Here is a 16014-nt window from a genome sequence, read left to right as displayed (position 1 = left end):
GGCCGAATGAAAATCATTGAAACACATACAGCTTGGCAGACAATGTTAACTATTAGGCTATGTTCACATTCACAGTGCGTTTTTTTTTTTATACAAATTAAAAGCTGGTTCTCCAGTACCAGAAAAAACTGACTTCAGACATTTTTTTTCTGACTGATTAGGAAAACGGCAGCATTTCTAAATCTGCAGCATGTCACTTCTTACAGCGTTTTTGAAACTTTTTTTTACCATAGAAAACAATGAGGGAGTGCAAAACAATGATTCATGAATCACAACCATGCTTTTTTGCTGCATTTTTAATGAATAAAACTAACTTTATTAAACATGTACTGTAGACAAAATCTATGAATGTGGATAACTTTTTTGAGCCTTTTAATATTCATTTATTAATTTAAACAATTATTTTTCCTTTTGTTCTAAGGGATCTGTAAAGTTTCACTACAAGAGGTCTCCGCTCCAGTTTGCCGGCGTATGTCCAGAGGCTCTCATCTGTGGATTTAATGACATTTTGTTGGAAAAAGTAAAATAACGAAGACTGGAAGAAACAACAGTTGCTACATAGCCTGTACTTTTCAAAGATTTTAAAGTCTGTTCTTTTGCACTTTTGAGTGATCACTTTATCATTGCTTGCGCTGCCATTTCATGCACACAGATGTGCTCTACACAGAACTTATTTCCTTACCCGGATGCTCAGCTATTTACTACATGGTATTGCAGAAAAGACACTGCTATGTTATAGGTTTGAATCTGTACTGCATTGGTATCCAATTTGTTTGTCACCAGTAATCAGTCTTGGGTCTCACTCACACTGGTGCATAAATCAGACTAGTGCGATCCGATAAAGCTCAATGTTATTGCGTTAAGCGGTGCAGATCTGAGTATTTCTTCTCAGCTGTATTCAACATGAGAAAAATAATTGCAGCATTTCCCTCTAAAATCAGACGGTGCGGGGAAAGAAATTGCATGCCAGACTGACCCTCAGCAGCATAGGAAGCTGTAAATGGTCCTGTAAAGGATTAATAGCTGCGGAGTAAAAAAGCAGATTGTATACGGACAGCGCACGGATGACAAGTGAGAAAAAAATCATCGGCCTCTCCTGGAAGAGAATGGCACCGAAATCGTACACGCTAGTGTGAGCGGACCTTTAGGGTGCACATGCAAAGGCTGATTGTGAATTAGTGTCCCTAGAAATGCTCGTTTCCGAATAATCAGCCTTTCTAAAGAGGATGTCAATAACTCGACTGAAGAAGCATTAAGCTCACTTAAAAATCATTTTGGCAGCATACTGTCCTATGCAAACTTTAAGCATTATTGTATTTTGTTGACCGCAATACTGATAACACTAACCTACGGTAATTTGTAAATATATTGTTGTTTTAAGCCGTATGCCTACACACTGCGCTAACAATTGACTGCCAGTTTAGGACAATGACTTTATGGCTCTTGCACCTTAAATAGCATGATTTAACTTACTGTGCTATGCAGAATGACTGCAAATGCTCCAGGTATGAACACAAGGGACCCAAATTCATAAAAGATTTTAATCCAGAGCTCTGGCTTGGGGAGCGGAGACAAGACGATGGCGTGGCTTCCCCCTGCTTGTCAAATTCATAATGACTGGCAGCATTCTTTACTCTGCAAATCTTACTCCAGTTCCTAACATCCTCTGCTGTCATCTAAGTAACTTGTGTAGTAGGGCATTTCTTATCTATGTACGATACTTATCTTTTTTTCATCCAAAACCAGCAATAGATTTTAGCACCTTTCCGACATAAGATCCTGACATACATCCTGCATCTGTTCTGCATACATTGAACGGCATAGGAGTTGAGCTCACACCATACCTCGCAGATGGTGGTCAATAGTAGCAACTTGTGTAGCCCTGATCGCCTCTGTTTAATCACTTAAATGCTGGTGTCAATCACTGGGTTGTGGCAGTTTTGGAGCCTGTTAAATGCCCACATGGCTGCTACCTTAGTCATCCTATGAAACTTCTCTATATACTGCAATAATGTAGTATTCCAGTATGTTGAACAAGTAATGAAAAATTATAGGTTCCAGATCCTTGAAAAAAAGCCATTTCCTGTTTTGACAAACAAATCCAAACACAGTATGAACAAAGACCTTTGTAGATTTTACAGATTTTAAAATGTTACTAACTTAGTGTGTGTACATACTATATATCAGTGGTTATAAAGATAAAAGTTGCATGTAATAAGCTGCTAATAAAAATAAAAAATAAAAAAATTGGTGATAAAGTAAAGGAACAATTAAACTTTATACTCAAAATTTAATTTATTGGTGGCTAAATACATAGCACTTTTGCAATCTTGAAGTTAAGTCTATCAAACAGGGATAAATGTGTGTGTCATAATGTACCGTAAGCTAAATGTTATTGGACTTGGATGCATCTAAAATATATTTTTTTTTTTAAATCAATAAAAGCATAATGAATTAAGATTATTGGGATAAATAAAAATATAAGCTACTGCACTATTATTACAACGAAATACAAGATTTTTTTTTTTTTTTTTAAACAAATGGTTTTTTTCAAATCTGTACTATCTTTTTTTGGAACTAATCTCCTGCTGCGTTTGTGCCAAGAATTATCTGATCACTCATCGGTATTTGTTTATGAACTTCCAGTGATAAAGTGATGGGCACTAATGTTGTCCTATAACATATTGATGTCACTGTGCTCATCACTGTTGGGTAGATGCAAGTTCGCTGGCACTGGACCGCCAGGGAATGGAAACAGGAAAGAACAGCAGCAGATGGTTTGTTGCTTTGTGTATTATTATCAACGGCATGTAAAATGATTGTATGTGGTTACATAAACTATTCAAAAGGGTTGTCCTATTTTGGCACGAAAACATCAAATATCAACACTAAATTGCTTACCCAATGACTATGTGAAACCTACACCATGAAGGAAACAAGTGATCACCAATTACTAGTGACAGGAGTAAATATAAGGGTGCAGTCATGGCTTCTGGAAAATCTCATGACCGGAAAAGACATATCACCCTTGACAGCACCACGGAGAGATTTCCAGAGAAATTCAACTTTGACGGACCACAACTTGTAGAACTATTCTGCCAAAAGTATAGATCAGCAGAAGATCTCAAGACAGCCCTCGCACCCCATCTGGTACTTCTTCAGACCGTCCACTGCACTGTCCAATCGGATTAGAGAAGTCCCAGTAGGTGACCAGATAATAGATGCATCTGTGTAAGGATATAGAAGAACTTTCTTCTGTATGTAGCAAATCCCCAGGTGACCGCAGCTTGCTTCTGCAGATTGTTCTCGCTCCTGTGCCATTCAGAAACACAGCAGGGATTCCTCACACATACTGCTCTCCTGGGCTGAAGATTATAGCACTGTAGGTTTGCTTAAATTTTCATTCCATACCACTGTTTTTTTCCTTTGCTACATTCTTGAGTCTTTTGATGTTAGTCTTGTCAAATTGCTAGTATGCTTAAGTTTTACTTGTTTTCAAGATCCAAAATTTGCCATTTTAAAAAGCACCAGAGAAAGACACCCTACATCACCCCCTCCTCTTTCCCATATACAAATTCTGTAACAAAGCACATTACAGTAGGAATGGGGTCCTGCATAAAGTGCTTGAATTTAGTGATTTTCCCTGTGAGGTCACTCACCCTTGCAGCAAATAGTGAATGTGGAGTTGTGTACCTGAAGGGGTAATGGCATTTCCCTGGTGTCATACATGGGAGGCATAGCTATGTCCAGCTATCGCCCAATATCGCTGCTCCCATTTGCTTCCAAACTCCTGGAGCAGCACGTCCATGCTGAACTCTCCTCCCACCTCTCATCTAACTCGTTGTACGACAATCTACAATCTGGTTTCCGCCCCCATCACTCAACTGAGACTACCCTGACCAAAATCACTAACGACCTACTTACCGCCAAAGCTACTGGACAATACTCTGTACTCCTCCTTCTAGACCTGTCCTCTGCTTTCGACACAGTTGACCACTGCCTCCTACTACAGATCCTCTCCTCCTTTGGCATCAAAGACCTCGCCCTATCCTGGATCGCCTCGTACCTTTCCAACCGCACATTCAGCGTTTCCCACTCCCATACTACCTCCTCATCCCACCCTCTCTCTGTTGGAGTCCCCCAAGGCTCTGTTCTAGGACCCCTACTCTTCTCAATCTATACACTTGGCTTGGGACAACTCATAAAGTCCCATGGATTCCAGTACCACCTCTATGCTGACGACACTCAGATCTACCTCTCTGGCCCAGACGTCACCGCTCTGCTGTCCAAAATCCCAGAGTGCCTATCAGCCATATCCTCCTTCTTCTCCTCTCGCTTCCTCAAACTCAATGTGGACAAATCTGAACTCATCATCTTTCCTCCATCCCACAAATCTTCCTTACTTGACCTATCTATCGCAGTCAATGACATCATGCTTTCCCCTGTACCCGAAGTCCACTGCCTCGGAGTAACCTTCGACTCTGCCCTGTCCTTCAAACCACACATCCAAGCTCTTTCCACCTCCTGTCGCCTCCAGCTCAAAAATATCTCCAGGATCCGTCCTTTCCTCAACCCCCAATCTACTAAAATGCTTGTGCACGCCCTCATCATTTCCCGCCTTGACTACTGCAACATCCTTTTCTGTGGCCTCCCTGCTAACACCCTTGCACCTCTCCAGTCCATCCTTAACTCTGCTGCCCGACTAATCCATCTCTCCTCGCTACTCCTCCACTTCCCCCCTCTGCAAATCTCTTCACTGGCTCCCATTCCCTCAGCGTATCCAGTTCAAATTGCTAATACTGACCTACAAAGCCATCCACAACCTGTCTCCTCCATATATCTCTGAACTAATCTCTCGATATCTTCCCTCACGTGACCTCCGGTCCTCCCAAGACCTCCTTCTCTCCTCCACACTTATTCGCTCCTCATCCAATCGCCTCCAAGACTTCTCCCGAATATCCCCCATCCTCTGGAACTCTCTGCCCCAACACGTCCGACTATCAACCACAGTCGGATCCTTCAGACGGAACCTGAAAACTCATCTCTTCAGGAAAGCCTACAGCCTGCACTGACACCGCTGCTGCCTCATCACCAACGAAGCTACCGCCTCACCAACACCGGAGCTACCGCCTCACCAACACCGGAGCTCCTGCAACCCTCAACCTACTGTCTCCTTCCCCATAATCCTGTAGAATGTAAGCCCGCAAGGGCAGGGTCCTCGCCCCTCTGTATCAGTCCGTCATTGTTAGTTTGTTTACTGTATGTGATATTTGTAACTTGTATGTAACCCCTTCTCATGTACAGCACCATGGAATCAATGGTGCTATATAAATAAATAATAATAATAATTTCTGCTACACTGCAGTGCCACAGTCATCTTGAGATTTCTTAGAGGACTTGTCCGCTTTAAAATTACAAGTATGCACACGCTCCATGTGACTGCAGACTTGTGAATCCTCCCTGTGCACACTGCTTGCTATGTCTATTCTCCACTGTCAGTATCGGGAACAGCATTCACTTTACTTTTTTAGAACAAGCAGAGGAGAAAAATTATGGACTCACTCAATTATGTTGGAAAAAACTATAGAATCATGAAAAACAAACAAACACTCTAGCAAATCACTAGTATTTTGTTGCACCACCTCTGGCTTTTATTACAGCTTGCAGTCTCTGATGAAGAGTACTGTTTGACACTCATTAAGTCCATGCCTCAATCTGGCTCCAACTTTCTCTGATTGCTGTTGCCAGATCAGCTTTGCAGGTTGGAGCCTTGTCATGGACTTTTTTTTTAATTCATTTATTAACCAAAACAGTGAAACATACATATTTGTGCATACAAGTCAGCATAAGTATACTTGTCAAGGTAATTACGAATAGACAACAAATTTGTGCATTATTATTCATACACTTTCAGTATTATAAGTCCATATATTGCTATATATATAATGAACCACTGGTCAAGTGAACAGAAAACATTACATAACTTCATGTCGGCCTGGTAGCATGTATCCAAGGAAGAGGGGAGAAAAAAAGAAAGAAAAAGGGGAGTATTCTCCTTCCTCTCTCCTCCTCTCCCCTTCATTATACAACCAATTAAGTCATACTTCTTTAAGCAGCCTCTGTTTTGATATAATGTCAGCTCATATGGTATGATCGAGTTTACCAATTCTATCCACGTCCCGAGAGAGGGGTGTACACTACCCATCCAACGCAATGCCAACACCTTCCAAGCCAGAAAGAGTGTCTCACGTAGAAAAATCTTAACATAATGTCACCAGGCTTCATCATCTAGCACCCCAAATAAACAAACTAGGATTGAGAGGAACAGGGGATTGTACTAGAGAAGTCAAAAGCGACGTTACCTGGCTCCAGTAAGACTGAATAATGGGGCAACCCCATACCATGTGTATAAAGTTTGCTTCCAGCTAATGACATCTCAAACATTCCGATGCTTGAAACCAACCCATCTTAAAGTGCTGCAATGGAGTTAAATATGACTGAAGTATGATATATACCGTATATACTCGAGTATAAGCCGAGATTTTCAGCCCAAATTTTTGGGTTGAAAGTGCCCTTCTCGGCTTATACTCGAGTCATGGTAGCGGTGGGGTCGGCGGGTAAGGGGGAGAGGGCGCTGAGGTATACTTACCTAGTCCCAGCGATCCTGGCGCTCCCCCTGCCGTCCCACGGTCTTCTGTGCTGCAGCTTCTTCCCCTCTTCAGCGGTCACGTGGGACCGCTCATTAGAGAAATGAATAGGCGGCTCCACCTCCCATAGGGGTAGAGCCGCCTATTCATTTCTCTAATCAGCGGTGCCGGTGACCGCTGATAGAGGAAGAGGCTGCGGCACCGAAGACCAGCTGTACGGCGGAAGGAGCCGGACGCCGGGACCAGGTATGTCATATTCACCTGTCCACATTCCAGCCGCCGGGTGCGCCGCTCCACCTTCCCGGCGTCTCTGCGCTCTGTGCAGGTCAGAGGGCGCGATGACGCATATCGTGTGCCTGATCAGTCAGTGCAGAGAGACGCTGGGACCGGACGCCGGGAGCTGCAAGCAAGAGAGGTGAGTATGTGTTTTTTTTTTTATTGCAGCAGCAGCAGCGGCACAGATTTATGTGGAGCATCTATGGAGAAATATGAATGGTGCAGAGCACTGTATGGGGCACAGCTATGAGGCAATAATGAACAGTGCAGAGCAGATATGGGGCACAGATATGGGGCAATATGAATGGTGCAGAGCACTATATGGCACAGATATGGGGCAATATGAACGGTGCAGAGCATATATGGGGCAATATGAACGGTGCAGAGCACTATATGGCAGAGCTATGGGGCAATAATGAACGGTGCAGAGCACTATATGGCAGATATGGGGCAATAATGAACGGTGCAGAGCACTATATGGCACGGCTATGGGGAAAAAATGAACGGTGTAGAGCACTATATGGCACAGCTATGGGGCAATAATGAACGGTGCAGAGCACCATATGGCACAGATATGGGGCAATATGAACGGTGCAGAGCATATATGGGGCACAGATATGGGGCAATATGAACGGTGCAGAGCACTATATGGCACAGATACGGGGCAATATGAACGGTGCAGAGCACTATATGGCAGAGCTATGGGGCAATATGAACGGTGCAGAGCACTATATGGCACAGATATGGGGAAATAATGAACGGTGCAGAGCACTATATGGCACAGCTATGGGGAAATATGAACGGTGCAGAGCACTATATGGCACAGCCATGGGGAAATAATTATCTATTTTTATTTTTGAAATTCACCGGTAAATGCTGCATTTCCACCCTAGGCTTATACTCGAGTCAATAAGTTTTCCCAGTTTTTTGTGGCAAAATTAGGGGGGTCGGCTTATACTCGGGTCGGCTTATACTCGAGTTTATACGGTATTTGGGTCATTCTATTATTGACTGATGGGGACACTCCAATCGGAGATTTAATAATTTCCTCCCAATCCTCATCTTGAGCATCAGGAATGAGAGCTTCCCACCTTCCCTTAATTGACACAATAGCAGAATTGGTTCAAACCGATAACATGTATGTGTATAAAGCTGAGATGAGACCCTGGGGACCTTGCGATTTAAGAATTGCTATCAAAGGGAAAGATGAGATAATTTGAGTCAAACTCACAGAACGTAGATGTGACTGGATAGCTGATCTGAGCTGAAGAAAACGAAAGCACTTGGACCTCGGGACATTATATTTAGACTGAATTTGCTCAAAGGACATCAATACTCCATTATCATATAAATATTTAATCGAGAAAAAATTACGTGAAATCCAATAATTAGCAGACGGGTGACAGTGGCATCTCTGCTATAATATCCTCAAAGTGGATGACTTTTTTAATTTGTCTCCAAACTGACCGTGCTAATTTAAGTAGAGGTAGTAATCGAGGGTCACCAGATTTATTTGTTTCTAAGAAACCTAATGGGCAGTCCACCTTTGCAGCATGCATTAAGTGACTTTCTGAGTTGGGTAGGTGATTGTCTGGCATCCACTTAAGGTACCGTTACACTTAACGATTTACCAACGATCATGACCAGCGATACGACCTGGCCGTGATCGTTGGTAAGTCGTTGTGTGGTCGCTGGAGAGCTGTCACGCAGACAGCTCTCCAGCGACCAACGATGCCAAAGTCCCCGGGTAACCAGGGTAAACATCGGGTTACTAAGCGCAGGGCCGCGCTTAGTAACCCAATGTTTACCCTGGTTACCATTGTAAAAGTAAAAAAAAACCACTACATACTTACATTCCTGTCGCGTCTCCCAGCGTCAGCTTCCCTGCACTGTGTAAGCACTGGCCGGAAAGCAGAGCGGTGATGTCACCGCTGTGCTCTGCTTTACAGCCGGCCGGCACTGACACTGGGGGACGCAGGGAAGCTGACGCTGAGTGACGTGACAAGAATGTAAGTATGAAGGCGAGGGACGTGACCAGACACCGGAATGTAAGTATGTAGTTTTTTTTTTTTACTTTTACAATGGTAACCAGGGTAAACATCGGGTTACTAAGCATGGCCCTGCGCTTAGTAACCCGATATTTACCCTGGTTATGAGTGAAGACATCGCTGAATCGGCATCACACATGCCGATTCAGTGATGTCAGCGGGTGATCAGCGACGAAGTAAAGTCCTGATCATTCCCCAGCGACCAACGATCTCCCAGCAGGGGCCTGATCGTTGGTCGCTGTCACGCATAACGATTTCGTTAACGATATCGTTGCTACGTCACAAAAAGCAACGATATCGTTAACGAAATCGTTATTTGTGAAGGTACCTTTACTCAAAGCCTTAATTTGTCCGGCTAGGTAATATAAATAGAAATCCGGCATCGCCGCTGCCCCCATCTGTTTGGACCTCTGTAGAGTAGAAAGTTTAAGTTTGGGTCTGCCTTTCCCCCATATGAAAGACGTAGTCAAGGAATTTAGATTTGTGAAGAAAGATTTAGGAATCAACACCGCACTATGTTGGAGAGAATAGTTGAGTTAAGGAAATAAAACCATTTTAATTAAGTTTATATGGCCAGCTACAGATAGCGGAAGTTTACCGCACAAGGCAAATTTAATTCTGACTAATTCCAGTAGAGGAATAATATTAAGTTGTAGATCAAGCTCCCTGTCTTTGGATATGCTAATACCTAGATATTTAAAATGAGACATAGGTAGCGAAGACAAAGCAAGGTGAGTCATTGGGCTATAAGAGAGAGGCAATTGGGCGGATTTATCCCAGTTAATATATAATCCGGAGCATTTACTAAATTTATCTATAATAGTAACTGCATGTGGGAGAATCTCTTCTGCCCTATCCATGAATAAAATCATATCATCAGCATATAAGCCAATAGTCTATAAACGGTCAGCTATATTTATACCAGGTTCTGTCCTCTGGGCCGTGACCCTTCCAGTCCACCAGATACTATTTTTTGCCCTCTACCACCTTGCACCCCAAGATAGAGTTCCCCTCGTACTCATCCGTAGATGAACCCGATGTCACGGCAGATGACTGTTACACCCGGTCTGTTTACTGTACCTTCAGGGGGCCTCCGTCAGGACTCTCGCTCTGTCACCCCAACTTCCTCTCCAGCTTCCTGGCGTGCGGCCAGCAGGTTCCTGGGCAGGGTTCTTAGGTCGCACGCGCGCTCGCTCCCAGTCTCTTAAAGAGACAGTGTGCATTTTCCAAATGTTGCCTCTAACCAATGGCATGTGTTTGTCTATTATTTCTAACCCTTCCATCATAGGGAGGGTGCCGGAGCAACAAGTATCTACTGTTGTTAACTTCGCTTATTCTGTCTGTCTCCACAGATCTTTTGCTACCAGTTACCTGGCTATTCGGGACTGCATCCGCAGTATCTACGCTGGACCCATCTAGTCCTGCCAGTCTGCCAGCCTCACTTCCGGACCACGCTAGGCCCCCCTGGCGCCGGCTTCTACACCCGGTATCCTCCAGTCAACTCTGCAATACCTGCTAACCTTGCTGATCCGTTTGTTCCGCTGGGACAGCCACCACGAGTACGGGTTCTAACTGAAGGTAGCACCCGTATCCTCCAGGCATTCCATTCTGTCCCTGTTCGAGGGGACTTACTACAGGTGTCTGGGGCTCACGCCGAAACACCCCCTTCGGAGCCCCCCGGACTGTGGTCTAGTAGTTCCACATCAAACCTTAATAAATACGAATGTGAACTTCTACATCTGTGCCTCCGTTTCCATTCGTTACAATGACTCAGAACCGTTACATATAGACGGGCTTTAAGAGGGATACTTGAAAGGTGCCGGTGATACCCAGGCATGGAGGAAGAGCCAAACGATAGACCACAGGGTTAACCTGTTCCAAAACCTTGAAAGGACCTATGTAGCGAGGTGCAAACTTAGTGGACTCAACTCGCAGGCTGATGTTACGGGCGGAGAGCCACACTAGGAGCAAAGGTCGGAGCGGGGCGCTGGTGTGCGTCATCAGAAGCCCTTATTCTCTCCTTGGAGGCCCGGATGGCCTGTGTGCAGTCCCAAATGTCACGTGCCTCCACCGCTCAGTCTGCCAACCTAGAATCGGTGGATGACCCGGGCATGGGCACAGGGACACGTGGATGCTGGCCGTAATTATGGAGGAATGGGGTCTGCCCGGTGGAGTCGGCTATAGCGTTGTTCAAAGCAAATTCCGCCCATGGTAGCAAGGATGCCCAGTCATCCTGCCTGGCGGAAACAAAATGTCGCAGGTATGTGAGCAGACTCTGATTGGCCCTCTCTACCAACCCATTCATCTCGGGATGGAACGCAGAAGAGAGATTCAGCTCAATGCTGAGTGACAGCTCTCTCCAGAACAGACGCAAGCTGGGGCCCCCGGTCACTGACAATTTTGTCAGGCATACCATGTAGATGGAAAACATGTTTAATTAACCTATTGTCTCCTTCCCCACCATCCTGTAGAATATAAGCCCGCAAGGGCAGGGTCCTCGCCCCTCTGTATCAGTCTGTCATTGTTAGTGTGTTTACTGTAAGTGATATCTGTAATTTGTATGTAACCCCTTCTCATTTACAGCACCATGGAATCAATGGGGCTATTTTAATAATAATAATACCCACAATATTTGCAGAGGACTGCATGCGTATAGCCAATGCCTCAATCGCAAGAGCAAAGATAGCTGGGGGATAAGGGGCACCCCTGACGTGTCCCTCTAGATAGAGAAAATGACTCTGATGCTGAATTATTTATAATTATACGAGCTTTAGGTTTTGCGTATATTGCACCTTTCCATTTCTGAAACCTAGCCCCGATGCCATATCTCAAACATGCAAAGAAAAAAAGCCATTCAAGGGAGTCAAAGGCTTTAGTTGCATCCAGTGATGCCAGATCCCAATTATCCAGCACTAAAGAACTAAATTGGATTACTGATTGGACTTGTCTAATATTAATAGAGGTATTTTTACCGGGCATGAAACCAGTCTGGTCAGGGTGTATAAGGTTTAATATAATAGTATTTAGTCTAGTGGGTAGAACCTTGTTGAAAATCTTATAATCCAAATTAACCAGCGATATGGGATGATAAGATCCACACTCAAGGGGGTCTTTTCCTTCTTTCTTAAGTATAATGATATTCGCTTCATAGAAGGAGTCTGGCAGATAATCCCCCTCCCCAAGCCCCTTAAATACTTTCAGAAGAAGCGGTGCCAATATATCTCTATACTTTTTATATACTTCAATGGGAAACCCGTCTGGTCCAGGAGCCTTCCCGGAGGCCAAATCCATCATAGCGTTTTCAATTTCTTCTATAGTAAAATCAGCATCTAGAAAAGCTTGTTCAGTAGAACTCAGCGTAGGGAACTCTATATCAGACAAGTAGTCTAAACATTCTGGAATACCAAGGCCACTCCCAGAGCAATATAATGCTCTGTAATAATCATGAAAACGATGAAGTATATCCTCTGTTGAGTTTGCCATCAAATTATCTGCCCTTTGAATCTTAAGGATAGTGTTGGATGTGTTGTGCTGACGCACTAAAAAAGCCAAAAACTTACTAGATTGGTTCCCCATTTCAAAGTAAGACTGACGGGTAAAAAATAACGTTTAGATTTAGTATCCATGTATTGGGTATATAACCTCTGAGCGGTCAACCAAGCATCCTATTCTCATTAGTCTGGGTTAGATAAGAAAGCTGCTTCAGATTCTTTTAAGGTACCGTCACACATAACGATATCGTTGCTTTTTGTGACGTAGCAACGATATCGTTAACGAAATCGTTATGTGTGACAGCGACCAACGATCAGGCCCCTGCTGGGAGATCGTTGGTCGCTGGGGAAAGATCAGAACTTTATTTTGTTGATCTCCCACTGACATCGCTGGATCGGCGTGTGTGACGCCGATTCAGCGATGTCTTCACTGGTAACCAGGGTAAACATCGGGTTACTAAGCGCAGGGCCGCGCTTAGTAACCCGATGTTTACCCTGGTTACCGTTGTAAATGTAAAAAAAAAAAAACACTACATACTTACATTCCCGGTGTCTGGTAATGTCCCTCGCCTTCAGCTTCCCGCACTGACTGGTGAGCGCCGGCCGGCCGTAAAGCACAGCACAGCTGTGACGTCACCGCTGTGCTTTACGGCCGGCGCTCAGTCCCCTCATATATTTATACATTAACATAAGATCACCCCTTAGCCTTCGTTTTTCCAAACTAAATAGCTCCAAGTGTAATAACCTATCAGTATTCTAAGTGTGGTCGAACTAGTGACTTGTATAGAGGCATAATTATGTTCTCGTGAGCATCTATGCCTCTTTTAATGCATCCCATTATTTTATTTGCTTTTTGTAGCTGCTGCCTGAGACTTGCCACTAAATGTGAGTTTGTCATCCACCCATACTCCCAGGTCTCCCAGGTCTTTTTCATTGACGGTTTTGCCCAGAGTTTTAGAATTAAGCACATAGTTATACATCTTATTACTTCTACCCAAGTGCATGACCTTACATTTATCCCCATTAAAGCTCATTTGCCATTTATCAGCCCAAGCTTCTAGTTTACATAAATCATCCTGTAATATAAAATTGTCCTCCTCTGTATTGATTACCCGGCAGAGTTTAGTGTCATCTGCAAATATTGAAATTCCACTCTGTATGCCCCGTACAAGCTCGCTCTAACCTCCGCTCGTGAAAACGGAGGTCAATACGAGTGGACACTGCTATTAACTCCTCCAGTGTGGCGGGAATCTCCCTAGTGGGCAGAGCGTCCTTCACGTGGTCAGCCAGCCCCCTCCAAAATATCGAAAAAAGGGCTTTATCCGACCACTCCAGCTCAGATGCTAGGGTGCGAAAGTGTACAGCAAAATGGCTGACCAAGGACGAGCCCTGAGTCAATGCCAACCGTTGGAGCGCCGTCTCATGGGTGACATGAGGTCCTAAAAATACCTGTTTCAGAGTGCTCGGGAACAACGAAGCAGTCTGTACCACATGATCGCCACGCTCACACAGCGGCGTAGCCCACTCCAACGCCCTGTCCAACAGGAGAGACACAATAAATCCCACCTTAGCCTGCTCTGCGTGGAAACGTGCGGCCAGAAGCTCGAGATGTATATAGCAGTGACTCACGAAACCCCTACAAGACTTACTATCACCAGAATTTTTTTCTGGCAGCGGGAGGCGAGATTGAGTCAGGGGTGCCAGTGGAGAAGGTTGCTGCAGCCTGAACAGCAACTGCTGTTACATCCACAGCTGAGGTTGTGCGCTTGAGAGCCGCCAACCTACCCTCCAGCTGCTGGATCTACCGCAAGGATTGCTGTTTGTCCGTTATTACTAGCCAGACCCTGGCGCTAGTGTAATGTTAAGGCTAGCAGAATGCACCAAATTGTAATAAAGATGGTATAAGGTGCGTTCGCAGCCTGGGGTCCACCATGCAGAGATGTAACCTGCTGCTGAGTAATGATGGACTATATGGCAGTACAATGTTGATACACACACGGGTTAACTTCACCCTGTGTGAAGGAAGCAAACCCTGTTGCGTCACAGGGCCGCAGTACCACACCAAGAGCGCAAGCAAAGTCTCAGGACTATATCCCAAGACACAGGGTTAGAGTATGTTCAGACCACTTGCGCTCGACACCGCAACTGGGGTGTCAAAGTAACAGAAAATAAAACTTAAAGCACAAAAGTGCGTGCTGTGCCGCTTTGGCGGACGCTACTAACCACCCAGACTTGGGATAGGAAAGTGCTCTATAAGTGCACGGCGCCGCACTGGCGGTTACAGCAATAGACGCTGTAGCGTGTGTCTTTATGTTGACAGCTTAGTCGGGCGCTAGACAGCAAGCATCCACCTTTTGCGAACAATCATACACAAGGGAGGGGATTTTAAAGAATGACTTGCACTCATCAACACACACACAATTCCAAATGTACACTAGCGTATGGCCGTCCAGCCATGCGAACCTTTTATAGCTGCAGCAAGAACAGGACCTTCCCAGAAGGACCAATGGGAGTCAGCCACAGAAGAACACCTTCAGGACCTTCCTAAAGGACAAATGGGATTTGCTGCAGTATCTAAGCATGTGACCTTTCATCTCCAATGAGAGACCTTGCCCTGGGCATGCTCAGAAAGGGAAGAGCAGCCGCCCTGCCCGAGATCCCGCCCCACAGTGGCTTCTGATTTATTCACACTGCGAAGCTGGGATTCATGGGCATGCGCAGTGCATATCTTCGCCTCTCACTCATCTCCCTCCGCCTTCAGAAGACGGGCAGAGCTAACTGCGCATGCCCAAGGGATAACATAACAGTGCAGGCTCCGGGACAGATTCAAACAACGCTGAGGAGGCAGCGCCCGGCACCAAGGGGGTATGAATGACGGCTGTGCTGCGTCTGATTAAGAAGGAAGTCCCACCTCCGGGACGGTTTCACGGTATGAAGGGGCACATTTTATAAGTGTTTAGTTCAGTGTGTGCAAGGAGCATAACTAAAAGAGCCACCTTGTCCAAATGCAGCATTAGTGCTGCACAAGCTGGCTCTTTTAGTTTCAAACGCCTGGGGGGGGTGACAGGATCCCTTTCAACTTGCTCCAATTAGGCCCCTGCCTACACTCTGTTTCTCCTGTAATCTCTGGGCTCCAACACCGCCAGTTGCTGCTCGGAAGTGCCATCTGCACAGTCAACACATGCTCCAGTGTTTTGGGGTTCAGTAACGTCAGCTGATCCCCAGCTGTGTGTGTGTCAATTTCTCCTGCTCCCTCCACATTTACAGATTTTGCTCCAATTAGGCCTCTGCCTACACTCTGTTTCTCCTGTAATCCCTGGGCTACAACACCACCAGTTGCTGCTCAGAAGTGTCTTTGGCATGGGTACTCATTCCTGCCCAGTCTAGTTCCAACACGCCAGCTGTTTCCAGGTAGTGTCAAGGTCACTTTGCCTCCAATATGTTGTCCTGTCGGGTTGCGGTCCGGTTAGCCGACTCTATGGTGCCTGCAGTTTAGGTGCTTCCTATGTGGGCTGCGGGAACTGGCAATCAAGGCTGGTTCCGTAGTGCCAA

The 16014-nt window shown here is 45.1% G+C and overlaps 1 protein-coding gene across 3 annotated transcripts in view; it reads left to right on the top strand.

Moving 5' to 3' along the window:
- The window catches only part of MYO19 (myosin XIX), a 411745-nt gene extending 410362 nt beyond the window's left edge, over positions 1 to 1383 (top strand). For all 3 annotated transcript variants that reach the window (XM_069756629.1, XM_069756628.1, XM_069756627.1), the window contains one exon: positions 422 to 1383. In XM_069756629.1, coding sequence (XP_069612730.1) covers positions 422 to 529 — 108 coding nt within the window. In that variant the 3' untranslated portion in view covers positions 530 to 1383. The remainder of the gene's footprint in view (positions 1 to 421) is intronic.
- Positions 1384 to 16014: the final 14631 nt, after the last annotated feature.

Source organism: Ranitomeya imitator, chromosome 3, assembly GCF_032444005.1.
Source record: "Ranitomeya imitator isolate aRanImi1 chromosome 3, aRanImi1.pri, whole genome shotgun sequence".
In the NCBI taxonomy this organism is placed as follows: domain Eukaryota; kingdom Metazoa; phylum Chordata; class Amphibia; order Anura; family Dendrobatidae; genus Ranitomeya; species Ranitomeya imitator.
Note: the sequence above shows the minus strand (reverse complement) of the source record. Positions and strands in the feature narration are given on the sequence as shown.